General features: G+C 38.4%; 1 protein-coding gene across 1 annotated transcript in view; it reads left to right on the top strand.

Moving 5' to 3' along the window:
- Nucleotides 1-14677, top strand: part of TRIM33 (tripartite motif containing 33) — a 144901-nt gene that overhangs the window by 75833 nt on the left and 54391 nt on the right. The window contains exon 3 of the mRNA XM_012644588.1: nt 4582-4688. Within this exon, the coding sequence (XP_012500042.1) occupies nt 4582-4688 (107 nt within the window). The remainder of the gene's footprint in view (nt 1-4581; nt 4689-14677) is intronic.

Genomic DNA, 14677 nt, shown 5'->3' with positions numbered 1-14677 from the left:
AACCTTGATGGGCAGCTGTTAGTCTTCCTGAGCCATCCACTTTTTTCACAGGCCACACAATGTTATTGTATGGAGAATTCATTGGCACCGGGACTCCAACTTCTTATTTTTCATTAAAATATAATCTCTTTTTGTCTACCAGCTATCTTACACTGTGACAAATTAACAACCTTTGTGGACTTGGGCATTCTGAAGGTTCCCATTTAGCATGTCCAATTGAGATTGGCCTTAAGGTGAATTTGTATGCCTTTTGTTTTATGATACTAGGCAAGTGAAGTGTTCACCAATGAGATATTAGATCTGTCTCAATAATACATTCGGGTAAAGCAGACATAACCACTGCACATAGTCTTCTAGGACATTCCGATTTTAATCTAAACCTTCACCTTAGTCCTATCAACTGTTGCCTCCTCCCAGTCTAACTTGACAGCTGTTAGGACTTCAAGAGGTTTTGGAATCATAGTGCCTTGAGTGTCAAGGAGTTCCAGAAATGTCTCTTATCTACCCCCTAGATTTTTTTATCCACACATGTGTATATTGCCTTGGTTTCCCAGTACAGGGGTTGAGTTAGAAGATCCTGGCCTCTCCATCTGTCTTCATCTTGATTAATTAATCTGCCAGAGAATTGCCCAAGGCAATTTGAGGTCAGGTTTCTCATTGTCATCTTTGCCATCCAGCTTTTTAAATTTTTCCAAACTTAAATAAAATATAGCAAAATTAGTATAGGGGCCTTTAATATTAGGGGATTAGCAGGGTCTCCTCTTGTTACCCAATCCCCTGCACTATGTGTAGTGCTGTGTTAAGACTTTTGTTTCAACCCCATCAATGTAGCTTTATTAATCTCATATTTAAATAACCATCTAAAGATTTCCATCTTGCTGGGATAACTCCCTTGACCTCTCCTCTTTGTCTTTCCCTGTTTTCTTAGGAATCACTCTGATTTTCTTAGCATCTGTTAAGACCTGTAAAGAGAAGCTAAGACAATAAATCTGATAAGGCTCCTTGGATTGTTGCTAGATTTTGCAGTAAGGTTACATGACATGCCCATACAAAAGGGGCCCCCTAAAGCACAGTATTTATCATATATTGTGAGGCATACTCAGTAAATGACTATCCCATCATGATAGTGCCAGTCCAGCATGGCTTGCATAAAAAGCATATCACTTATTTATTCTGGGGATTTTCATTTGGCATTCATAGGAGGAGGAGGACAGTGGCCTTATTAGGGTAAACACACTTTACAGTGGCTTTTATCCAATCCACCAGGCTATAGCTGTGCCCTAGGGTATAACCTGCTTGTGTATCTGGATCATGTATAGCCATCTGTGGTTATTCTATAGTGAGCTGTGGGTCCTGTAGCAACCCAGCATAGTCTTCCAGTTCTTCAGTGTTCAAAGCCAAAGATACTGTGCCTCTCATTAATTACTCTCTTAATCCATTTTGGTGAAAGTTTTTCTTTAGGAAACTGACAATATTGATCCAAAAAAATGAGACAATTCCTTTGTACTCTACTCCCTGGTTTTAGTAGTTTCTTGGTTTTGTCTTTCCCTCACCTACACTACCTTCTTGTGACTAGAGATTGTAGAGGTGCTGTCTGATGTCCCAGCATAATTTTTCATTTTGGAGTGACCCTGAGACTAGTGGCTGTAGCTCAGACTGGCTCAGCTTGGCTTAGTGTCAGGATCTGTCTCAGTGCTCTGTTGTATTTTCATTTTAGCTATTAGAGACAATAATAACAAAAGGATTATTTAATTTTTTTCTTATTAGTTGCATTTCCTTATTTATCTGGCAATTCAGCTCCTCGGGAATTGGAGCCACCATTTCTAAATTCCATCAGTAACTTTTACCTCTGGTAACTACAGCTGCAGTTCTATAACATGAGTGACCAGGCAGCCCTCCAGGAATTAAAGTTTTTATCAGTTCCTACTGCTCCATCTTTCCTCTTCCCAAACCTCAGTATTTCCGTAAGCCAGGGTCATTCTAGCAATCCTGCTTCTGATGCCAACTATAAAATTAGAGAACAACCCACGAGACCCCTCTTGACTTCTGACACCAGTTGTAAGATCAGTATTCCCTAAGACTACATTCCGGTTTGATAGTTAGCTAGAATTCACAGAACTCAAAGCTATTTTAATCACAGTTATGTTTATTACAGCAAAAGGATACAGATTAAAATCATCCAAGGAAAAGATACACGGGGCAGAGTCCAGGAGAATTCCAAATGTGGAGCTTCCAGTTGTCTTCTCCCAGTGGAGTGAGTTGTGGACATCATTAATTCCCCCTGGCAGTGATGTGTGACAAAATACATAGACTATTCCAACTACAGAAGCTCACCTAAGCCTTGGTGTCCAGAATTTTTACTGGGGCTCTGTCATGTAGACATGGTTCATTGCCCCACATGACAGACCTCAGTTCTCCAGGACAGACCTTCCTGAGGTTGGGATACTGTGACACAAAGCTCCACTATAAATTATATTGTTAGCATAGACTATCTGGCTTGACTCAAGGTCCCCAGGTAAACAAACATTTGTATCAGACAGGACATTTCAGGGGCTTAGAGATTACTTGCCAGGAACTGAAGGCAAAGGGTAGACCTCTTTTTGGGCGGGGTTAAATTCTTTACTACACAATTTGTTATCTTCCACTCACACTCTGGCAGCAGGGACCCACCCATCCCCCAAGTTCTAAACTTCTCTTGCTTTTGTACATGTAACTTCTTAGAGGTGTTAGAACACCCTCCTTATCTGTTAGGAGAGCGGTTTAACCTTAAAACTAGTTCACTTGTGTCTGTTATCTTATACTTTCTTTTCCATCCTTTTCCCCCTACCCCCTCCTTCTATCTGGACTTAACACCTTTCAGGGCTAGTTCTTCAAGAGTCTCCATTTCTTGTATGCTTATTGATGGGAGAGTCAGGTTTCCCATCTCTTCTTGAGTCAATTATATAGTTGTGATAATTTATATTTTCTTAGAAAATCATCTGTTTAGTAGAGATTTAAAAACATTAGCTTTGAATTAAATAGCAGTAAGATTTTTATGAAGATCTGTGGCTATATCTTTCTTGTTTATGATGTTTTATAACTGAGTTTATTTCCTTATTGTTTATTAAGCTTGGCCATAGGTTTGTGGCTTTTATTAACCATTTTAGTGACCCAGTTCTTGAATTCATGTATTCTTTTTTTTAAAAGTGTTCTAATCCTCACAGTTCTCTTTTATCTTTTTCTCTTTTATCTTTATTAAATTTTTCCTTGCTTGCTTTTGCTATACTCTATTTAGATTCTTATGTTGAATTCTTAGTTTATCAAAAACATGTAAATTTTCCTCTGAACATAAATTTAGCTTCAGAATTCCATAATCATTGACTTATACAGTCTAGAATTACAGTTTTGGTTTTTCTTACACACACATACACACCCTCCTACCCTGTTCCCCCGCCCCCATGCTTTTTTTATTTTTTAAAGATAATTGCTACATAGTATAGTGATAAAGATGAATAATTGTGTTGTGTGTGTGTATATGTGTATCTTTTAAATGGAGAAAATATACTACCAACTTTATACGGTGGTTGTGAAGCTTGACTGAGAATTGTACCTGTAAAGTGCTTAGCATAGTAAGAACTCAGTTACAGTTTAGCCATTTATTCATTCATTCATTCATTCATTCATTCATTCATTTGGAGACAGGGTCTCACTCTGTTGCCCTTGGTAGAGTGCAGTGGCATCATCATAGCTGACTGTAGTCTCTAATTCCTGGACTCAAGCGATCCTCCTGCCTCAGCCTCCCAAGTAGCTGGGACTACATGTGGGCACGACTACACCCGGCTAATTTTTTCTATTTTTGGTAGAGACGGGGTCTTGCTCTTGCTCAGGCTGGTCTTGAGCTCCTGACCTCAAGTGATCCTGCTGCCTTGTCCTCCAAGAGTGCTAGCCCCAGTTTAGTCATTATTAACATTGCAGTTCACACATTTTCTTTTTTCTCTATCTTTTTAAAAACACTTCACTGACGTCTTTGGTTTACTTGGAAGTTCTCAAAAGGGAAAGTGGCTATAGAATTGTATAAAATGTTATACCTGAAACATTATTAGGTTTCTAGCCAAACCATGGGGTTATTACTCCTCCCTCTAAAAATTCTATTCATAATAAGGGAATAAAAAGGTATAGACTTATAAAGACTAAGAACAGGAGAAGAGACATGAATGGGGATTTCAGTCAGTTTTTTAAAAGCCGGGAAATGAATGAAAGATTTGTTGGCTCTGTTATTTGAACCAACTAAGGCCATACAAAGGAGATACAAAGGAAGGCAATCAGTTTATTTCTCAGAAATCTATAATAGCGCAGGACCTGGAGATGATAGGTATCACAGAAGTCGAGCTTCTTCTCTGGAGAAATAAAATCAGAGAGGCACTGGGTGTGGGGATATTAGGTCCACAGGGTGGTAGGGATGAGATACTAGGCTAAAATCAGGGAGATTAAGTGTAAAATCTACCCACTAAGATATGGAACCTTCCCCCTCTCCAGCTTGCTTCCAGATTGCCAGTAGTGAAACACTTTTTCATTTTACTATTCCTGCCTCCCTCCTTTTAGGATTTAGAGACCTTTTCATTCTGTGGAGAAAATTCAGAAGTTCAGAAAATTATTACAGTTCTCACAGACAACCAGTATGAATTACAGAAAAAGAAAATTTTGGGAAAGTATCAGATAATTAGTGCAAGAAATTTTTCTGAGAATAGTCACCAGGATGAAATGTTCCATTTATTGCCCAGAACAATTGTAGTAAAAAAAAAATAAAAAAAGACCTATATGGCATCATAAAATGATAGTACCCTATGGATTAAAATTAAGATGAACAAAGTTTCCAAAGATTAGGATTAGGTGACCAGCAATGAAATGGCAATCAAAATGGAATTTTCAAAATAGCAATACCAGGAACTAGAAGACAGTACAACAGTGACTTCAAAAATTGGGAGGTGAGGGGAAAAGATTTTCAACCTAGAATTCTATAACTAAACTATAAATCAACATGAGGATAAAATGTAGACATTTTGCAGCATGCAAGGATTCAGAAACTTTGGAAGCTGTGCACTTCCTTCTGGAAAGCTATTAGAGAATGCGATCCACCAAATAAGTTATTAAACCAAGAAAATAGAACATAAGGGATTGCCCAGAATGATAGCTGTGTAGTAGCTAGTTTAGACTGAAGCATGAAAACGGAGGACTCTGTGAAGGAGGTCTTCAGGAAAAAAAGGAACCATGTCTATTAAATTTTGTTATATGGGGTCATTTGAAAAATAATGTTGACAAGTTTGATATGTGATAGTTCGTGAGAAACATTAGAGATGGTCAGCATGGGGCAAAGATGGAACCTACACATTTGGAGAGAGTTTGTTTCTCCTGAAATGAATGAATGGTCATTTTTAAGACCACATTCTTCTTACTCTTCAGTCCTCATCTGGAGTGAAGATGGGGTCGACTAGCTGGAACTTGAATTTCTTTTCCATTGACAAGTTACAAGAGAAAGACCCAAACTCTATCCCCCCTCCCCTTTTTTTTTTACCACCACTGTTTTCAGCCTCTCCGTTGTTATTGGCCTTAAATCTACTAGGATTAATATTATTATGTCCTTTATCCTTATTTGTCTGTTACCCAAGAAAGTTTCACACTCCCAGGTGTCCCCTCATCTGTCATACTTTAATTCCCATAAGGGTGTGCATTTGCCCGATTCTGTCCCTCTCTTCCACTTTGTTCTCTGGAATCCATGGTTTGTCATCAGAATCTCTGTATCCTCAACCCTCCCTCCCTTTTATCCTTTTCTGTGCCACCTTTGCTGTAATGAATACTGCTTCCCCTGTAGCTGTCTTAACTGGTAACAGTTTTTTCTTTCACATCTCACGTATTCCTTGGCCTGGAGGTATGAGGTAGGTCTTCTCTTTACCAAGAAGAGAAGAGAATCATCTGTTTTTTAGACCATTCTTCCTCTTTCCTCCCTAAAAGTCTCCAGATTTTAATTTCATGTCATCACCTGTAACCCCTCATTGCTGCTGTCATCTAAAAACCCTCGGGTCATTCATTCCCCTTTATCTCTCAGACACTTTAGTTCCCAACTCAATGGTAAACTGTGGAATGCTACTATTACCTTAATTCCTGGCAATTTAATATACATAGATTCGATCCTTTAGATACCCTAGTCTTTGTGTTCTTTGAATTCCTTTCCAACATTCGTGTCCTTTACATGCCACGGCCACTCACACACGTGATCATATACTAGACCTTGTCATTTCTAATAATTGTGTTCAATTTTGAGCTTTCCTCTCTGTGACCACATCTCCTATCATTCCAGCTCATTCTGCTTAGTACCAGACTTGTACAATTATTCAACCACACAGTGATTTTTATTTTAATCCATTGATCCTACTACCCTTTCACTTTACCTTATCCCTTTGTGTTCTCACTTAACCCTTTCCAAGTTTAATGTCATGGCTAATCATTTTAATCACGCCCTTGCATTTAGCTTTGACCCCCTTATCCCACTTTTTGAACTAGCTTGGCAAAACCACAATCCTGATTAAACCCAACTTCCCTCCTGTCATGCTTCGTTTATCCAACTGAACATGGCAGGAGAAAAACACATTATGCCGTAATGATACCAACTGGTCTCATTCTCAATTCACGACCACTTCCCTCAAGGAGACGCTTAATGTTTGAAAATCATATTGTGCATTCACACCTTTCTTCCTCTCTTAAATGTTGAATATTTCATCCTTCATCTTCACTCCCAGATGCTGGCATTGCTTCCTACTTCGTTGAGAAAATCGAAATAATCAAACTAGAACTTTTGTAGACTCCTTCTGTCACATCTACTTCTCTACTAAAGCACCTGCATCTACATTTTTGTCGGTTATCGTAGTTGAACTTTATTCCTATAAAAAGGTGGATTTTACCCCTTCTCACGTAGACAAGGATTGCTTCCACAATTTGCCCTTGTGTCTGCCAAATTGTCAGTTTTTCATTTGCTAACAATTTATTCCTATCAGCATTTTAATATTTTGTTTTTCTTCCATTTTTAAAAAATGAAAGAAAACACAAGTCCTTGTTAGCCCACTTTGCTTACCAGCAGAGCCGTCCCTGTTCTTTATGGCAAAACTTTTTGAAAGGACTGCTTATAATCATGGTCAATTTCTCCTGTCCCATTCTCTCTTAAATATACACTTTTGACTATCAGTATCCTACCAGCATTGTTCATTTCAAGGTCATAAATAACCACTGCATTACTGATGAAGGTTATTTCTCTGTCATCATCTTAATACCTTATGTATGAGCAACATTTGATGTGTTTGATCATTCCCTTAATACATTCTATTTACTTGGCTACCAGAAGACCACATTGTTTTGTTTTCTACCACACTGAGTACTTCTTCTTAGTCTCATTTGCTTATTCTCTTGGTTCTCCTATGTTGGATGTGCCAGGGTTTACACCAGGGGTGGGGAACATTGTCGTATTGAAAGGCCACATTAATTTAGCTACAATCAATAAGGCCGCATTCAAGAAACTTCAGTTAGATATACTTAAAAATGTACATTATTTTATAAAACTCTTAACTACTATATACTTAATAATTTCAAAAAATGAAAACTATTTGTTAATTTTAAAGTTAACTAACCTTTTAATGACATTGTTGTGTCTGCTTTTTGTTGAAAGCATTTGAATATTTGGTTGCAGCATGGAGGTCCGCAGTTTCAGTTGATCCTCTAGATGGGTATCAGTCATTTGTGACCTTAAGGGCATCTTGATTTGGGTTAGGTAGGAGAATGGAGATTTGCAGCAATAAGTGGTTGAAAAGCAAGAAAGCATTTTTTGGGCATATTGTCGAAGGCGTGGGTATTCTATTGCATTTTTCCATATTTGAATTGGCTTTTTCTTAGTATCAAACAATGCTTTTAAAATGTCATCTACTGAGAGCTCAGTCAATTCCATGTGTAGTTCTTGAGATGCCTTGGTGATATCAACTAGGTAAGGCTGAAATGCTAATTTGAGTGGGATGTCATGATTCTCAAAGTCAGTGAACCTTTCATTGTATTCTCCAATTCATAGGTCTATAACAGCTGCATGTTCACATGATTCACAGGTATCAACCTGCTCATCAATTACCTTTGCTAACTGGGGAAAACATTCATCTGAAATTTCCTTTTGAAGAAGTGGTGTTTTCAAAAAAGATACCTTTTTTTCAAAATGCTTGGATTCTGGCCACGTACCATATATAGCCCTTACAAAGAAATATTCAAGTTGTTTTGATTTGACATATCACACAGAAATGCTGTATTCCTATAGAAATCTTGTTTCAATAATTCACATTGCTGATTCTGTTCTTCATAATGTTGCAGTATGGAGGGCGCGAACAGACCACAGGAGAATTCAATGAAGCCAAATTGAGAGTCTTTATTAGCTGGCCAGCGACCACCTCCGCCCGCATAAAAGCAGTACGAGAGGATGGCACCATCTCAAGTTTCTACGAGGGTTTTATACTATTTTTGAGGGAGGCTATGTGGCATAGTGCAGGTGTTCAGGGAACAAAAGCGGGGAGTGAAGTCTGGGTTGCAAGATACAAGGTCACAGGAGATCTCTGGCGCCCGAAGGCAGATTACAATCCTCAAAGCAAGCTGCAAGCAGGGTTACAGAAGCAGATGGCAGTTATTAGACAAAAGACTGTTCTTTCAGTGTAACACTTCAACTATGTAGCTATAATTTAGCCAGCCCCTGGTGTACCGCTTATTTCATTTATTAACCCCTTATTGTAAAGCTCTCAGCTCACCACAATAAAAATTTAACTATCTGTTCTTGTAGAGATGAAATTTTGGCTAACACCTGTCCCTGTGATAGCCAACACACTTTAGAATGATAAGGCAAATCCATACTGAGTACCTCATCATTCAACTTTAGCATGTTACAAACTGATGATGCCATGTTCTATTTGCACAAATATAGTTAACAATACTCGTAACTTATTGCAAAGTGTCACTTAATATAGTAGCTTTAGCACAGAGATTTTGCTGATGCGAGATACAATGGAAAGAAATGAAAGCATTTGGATCTGTTAATCCTTTTTAAAAATCTGTACAATAAACCCTTCACGTTTTCCTGTCATGGAAGGTGCACCATCTGTACATACACTCACTAAACTTACCAAACTCAGTCCAACTTCATGACATTTATCTTGAAAGTTGAAGATATCTATTCCCTGTGTTCTGTTTGCAAGAGTGCCCAAATTGAGTAACTCTTTGTAGCAAAGAAAATCTTCTGCTATGACCCGAAAGTATAAAACCTGTGCTGAGTCAGGAGTATCAGTTGATTCATCCAAAGTGATTGAATAATGTATGTTTTCCCTTTGAAGTATTGCATGAAGTTGTTCTGTTAAGTTGAAGGCTAATTTATGCTGCTGACCAGTTATGGTTCTCCTTGTAAGAGACAGTTGTTTGTACTTAAAATCATTATCGGGGTCTAAGCATCCTACAGCTTCAACAATGCATTCTTTCGCAATTTCTACATCACTGAATGACTCCCCACCCCCCACCCCGCCCAGTGTATAAGCTACTTTATAAGTTGCTTCAGTGGTATTATTTCCAGGTCTTATTGCTGTTTGAAAGAATTGTCTTTGCTTTTGCTTTTCATCTTTTAATTTCTGCAGTACAACCTTTCGCACCTCTCCCTGTAATTTAAAATATTTGTGGTCCTTATGAGTGTTATAATGCTGATGAGCATGAATTTCTTTAATGTTGATATTGCAGTATCACAAAACAAGCAAATCATCTTATCGTTAGCAGAAACAAGATAATATTGCAATTCACAATCTTCATTTAAAAATGTTTTCTTCCTTCAGTGTTCTCTTGGTCTTCTTTGACATGATGAGCTGTTAAGCAGACAGAATTAAAAAATACTGCTGTGCTGTGCAACTATTCACAAATTCCACTTCAGACAGAAACACAGTGCACCATCATCACAAACTGATGACAGACTGGGTGTGCTCGACCCCCCGTAAACTTTGGCCAACCAGCCTCATGCAGTAGTGGTGCCAGTGAGGCGAGGGAAGTTAGATCCTGAGTGTACCAGCCGTCAGTTTAGCCCTTACGGCTTACTAATGTTCTAATTGTGCCAGTCAATCTGGGAGGATTATTTTGCTGAAACTTATTTTATTCTTTGGTATTTTAAATATGTTAATTTTAAAAATAAGAATATAAAAGATAAACCAAAGTGTATTAATAAAAATAAAAGGATTTGTTTTGTAGAATTTGGATTCAGTCGAAAAGCCACACTTAAGGACCTAGAAGGCCACTTGTGGCCCTAAGGCTAGGTTCCCCACCCCTGGGTTACACCATTTATCTACCCCTACAGTCTTATGGCTTTAAATACCATCCATATGCTGATGATGTCCAAATTTATATTTCTAGCTCAGTGCTCACTCCTGAGCTTTCAGATTTGTCTGTCTGATAGACTTTGACATCTCTGCTTGAATGTCTTTTTCAAATATAACACATCCAAAACTGAACTATTGTTTACCTTCTCCATACCTTTTTTTTTTTTTTTTAATTAGAGATGGGATCTCACTCTTGCTCAGGCTGGTCTCAAACTCCTGACCTCAAACAGTCCTCCGCCCTCGACCTCCCAGAGTGCTAGGATTAAAGGCGTGAGCCACCGCGCCCGGCCTCCAGGCCTTTTTCACTGGCAGCCTTACCCCATTTCAGTTTGTGGCAATTGTATTTTACCAGTTGCATAGGCCAAAAATCTTGGCACCATCTTTGACTGCTCTTTTCCCATACTCAAATCCAAATTTATCAGGAAATTTTTGGCTCCACTTTCAAAATATATTGCTAAATCCCACCACTTAACAACCTGCATTGCTTATAGCCTGGTCTCAGTCACCCTCATTTCTTGCCTGGATTACTGCATTTGTCTCCTGAGTTGTCTCCATGCTTCTAATATTACCTCTCTTTTAGTTTATTCTTAACACAACTGCTAGAGTGAATCTAAACATGTACTTTACTAATCTGACTTTCCCTCTCTGCTACAGCTACAGTGACTACTTTGCTGTTTCTCAAACATTTCAAGGATGCTGCTGCTCTGCCTGTTTCCTCTGGCTGCATACCGTTTTGTTAGGGAAGATCTGTGGTGGGAAGCCCAAGATATTTCCCAGATTTCTCCAACTTGATGGGACGCAACTTCTAATCTCTGTTTTTTCAAAGAGCTTGTCAAACCTTGGTTTTAGGCTGTATTAGGACAGGGTAGGCCTAGGGTAGAACTTCATGGTGTAGTCCTTTTTTTTGTTTTGCTTTAGTGTTAGAGCCCTTCCTGGAGCCTGGGAAGGGATCCTAATGGGGCTACATCAGCCTGTGGCCTATTCGTCTTTGTATGTCTAGAACAGTACATGACACAAAGTAGGCAGTTGGTAACTGTTGAATAACTTGTTTTGCTCAACCTTGCCTCACTTGTTCATCCCTTTTCTTCAACTCTAGGGTTCCCTTCCCTCAATCTATTCCCTAGGGAAAGCTCCTGTTTCCTGACATCATTCTTCCTGCATGCAACAACAAAGCCTAATGGTTCAAGAGCACTGTCTTTGGAGTCAATACTCTGACAGATCCAGTTTCTGCTGTTTATTAGCTGTGTTACCTTGACTGTGTGAATTGACTGAGTCTCAGTTTCTCCATCTGTAAAATGGGGATCCCAACTCCCTGCTGGTTATGAGCTATGATTAGCTCAGATGATGCAAATGAAACTAAGCACTAGGCCCAGTACTTAACCACTCAATAAAGGTAGCTGTTGCTAACAACCACCCCAAACTCCCACACCCTTCCCCTGCAGCCACTCCTGCCAAGTATCACTGCAAAGGCCTACCCACATTCCCCAATGTCCCCAAACATCGCAGCCTCTCTATGTAGATGTCCAGCAGAGTTCCAGCCCCTCCTACCCCCACCACCTGGGGGAAGGAGGCTAGGCCACAGGAGGAAGAAAAATCAGTCCTTTCCTCTAAGGTCTGACCTTTCTGGTTTCTCAGGTAGATGTTCAAGGAGGTTATCAAAGTCTCTTCCCCTCTAAAGATAGAATTCAGCTGGCATTCTATTTTCCAGAATTCTTTGGCCTCTAGTTTTTCTCTTCTGGTGTCAACTTCGTAGCAACTGCTGTCTGGTAAACCTAGCATAATCTCACCCTGTCATATATGGCCCAGACCTTGGCCAAGGACTTGTGAGGAATTTGTGCTTATTCTGTATCTTGCCTTTCCCCATCTATCTCCGTTCCCCAAACTCATCCTGCAGAGAGCTCCCTCCATTCCAGCACTCTACTCCATGGATTTCAGCCACTCAGAAGTGCTAAACCCTGATTTCTGCCTGTGCTCTGCTTGGTCTCCAGCTGTCTGTGCCAGTTTTCATGGAATTGCCTACAGAGAGGCAGGATGATTGTAGTGTTCTCTAAAGACATGCAGATTTTGTCTGCCTGTGGTCCAGTGACTGAATATGTAATAGTTGCCTCATAATTTCTGTCTTATTTTAGTTTTTGGTGGCAGAGCTAGTCTGGTACCAGTTACTCTGTCCTAGCTGAAAGTGAAAGTCACCTTTGCTCCACCTTAATTTTTTTGTATCCTATTGCAATTTTGTGTATTGTTAGAGAAGGGTATTTGTAGATTATTTTTGAGGATCAGTATAGTTTAAGAGAGTGGCTGGTTAAAACCTAGTATCAGATATTTTTCTTAAAGAATAAGTTTATAATGATGGTCACCTGAATGGAATGATGTAAGTGAAATTTCTCTAAAATTTTTTTCTTAAAGAAATAGCTTTTCTTAGAATTAGGCTTTTAAATTAAGGTTTTGTATGGATAAGTTTTAAAACAGATATTCACTATTCTAGATGTATATGAGAACTACCTAGAGAGATTTAAAAAAAGGTATTAATGCCTCATTCCTATTCCAGGTTAGTTAAATAAGAATCTTATATTATGGCCTGGGTATCAAATTTTTTATTTTTTATAGTATTTTAAGAATAAAATACTGGTAGTTTACATTATTCAGTGGTTGAGAATTACTGCTTTAGAAGAACCTGTGCCATATTCATTTTTTAGTTCTTTTCTGTAAATTCTTCTAAAAATTAAATCTTTCAGATGTGCTACAAATAGTTGAAAAATCTGAATGTAGTTTTAGTAGAAGAGACATGAATATGTATCTACCATCATTTCTTAGGAAGCTGGATTCAGAACTATGCAACAAATCAAGATTACCTATCTAAGCATTTATTTTTCATGAGGTACATTTATTGTCAGAACCGCTTGTTTATTGAACTTCTTTCAGTATTCACTAATCTCATTTGTTCAGTAGATATTTGAGTGCTTAACCATATACCAGGTGCCCTGCTAGGTGATGACTATACGATGATGAAAAAACTTAACACTGTCCTTACTATCTTGTAGTTTTGTAGTCTATATGAGACTTTGATTGAGTATATGATTCCATGGTAGGTCATTTCAGCGAGTATCTCCAAAATAGAATTAATTCATTCAGGTTTTGCTGAAATAGAGCCTCATTAATTTTAATATCATAGTTTGTGAGTCTATTAGGATATCAGACTATCTGAGGAGCCCATAGGCTCAGCAAGTCAGTTACCCAGCAGGATGATTGCTTATGACTAGAAAGAGAATAATTGGGTATGGTAAAGAGTTCTCTTGAAAGAGAGGAATATCAGGAGAAAAGACTTAAGAAATAAGCACATTCAGAGAGTGGTTAGTTTCACAGATAAAAGTTAACCCATTTGGCAGAGGGACAGATGAGTTGAGAAATATCTTGGGTAAATATTTTATTAATTGGTAAAATTATTACAAAGACTAAATCCATGTAGATTGGTCATTTTCCTTTGTAACAATGCAAATCTACCTCTGATCGTTTTTAGTTCATTTCTGATTTCTCTTTGCATGCCTAGTTCCTATCTTTGAGATAATTGTATAAAGGTCAGCACGTTTTCTGCGTACCCAATCTAGAATGTTTAGGCACTTACGTCTTCTCTGTCACATCACCCTATTACAATTTTTATTTTCTCTTTATTTAGAATGTGTGGAAGAGAAGAACAGACCTTATTTTATCTTGTTTACTGTGCTATCTCTACCCTTTGACTACTTCCTGACAAATAGAAGAATTCAGTGCATATCAGTAACGACTCCTTACTTTACAGGAGTTTTAAAATCACAAGATATGTCATTTATACACAAAATATCTAAAAATATTATGTAAATGGTAACTGAAATATTTTTTAAAATCTTGGTTAGGATTGTGTCTTTCAGTCAGTAATCTCTTCAGATACTGTGTCTATTGCATTCTTTGTTGGCTTTCTTTCTGGAATTCCAATTAATGTGTTAGACAACCCCCGCCCCCCATCCATTCTCCAGTTCTCCTAATTTTTATATTTCTCATGTTTTAAAATGCAAAACAGAGAAGCAGTTTCCTCTGAACAATCTCAGTTTTGAATATTCTCTTTAGCTATGTCTAAACTGCCATTAAAACCCATCCATTACATTTTAAATGTTTTAAATCTGCCAGATACTCCCTCTTCTTTTTTATTTTTTGAGACAGAGTCTCACTGTGTTGCCCAGGCTAGAGTGCCGTGGCGTCATCCTAGCTCACAGCAACCTCAGACTCCTGGGCTCAAGCGATCC

This window comes from Propithecus coquereli, unplaced genomic scaffold (assembly GCF_000956105.1).
Source record: "Propithecus coquereli isolate 6110/MARCELLA unplaced genomic scaffold, Pcoq_1.0 Scaffold215, whole genome shotgun sequence".
NCBI classification, from domain to species: domain Eukaryota; kingdom Metazoa; phylum Chordata; class Mammalia; order Primates; family Indriidae; genus Propithecus; species Propithecus coquereli.
This window is presented reverse-complemented; position numbering and strand designations above follow the sequence as displayed.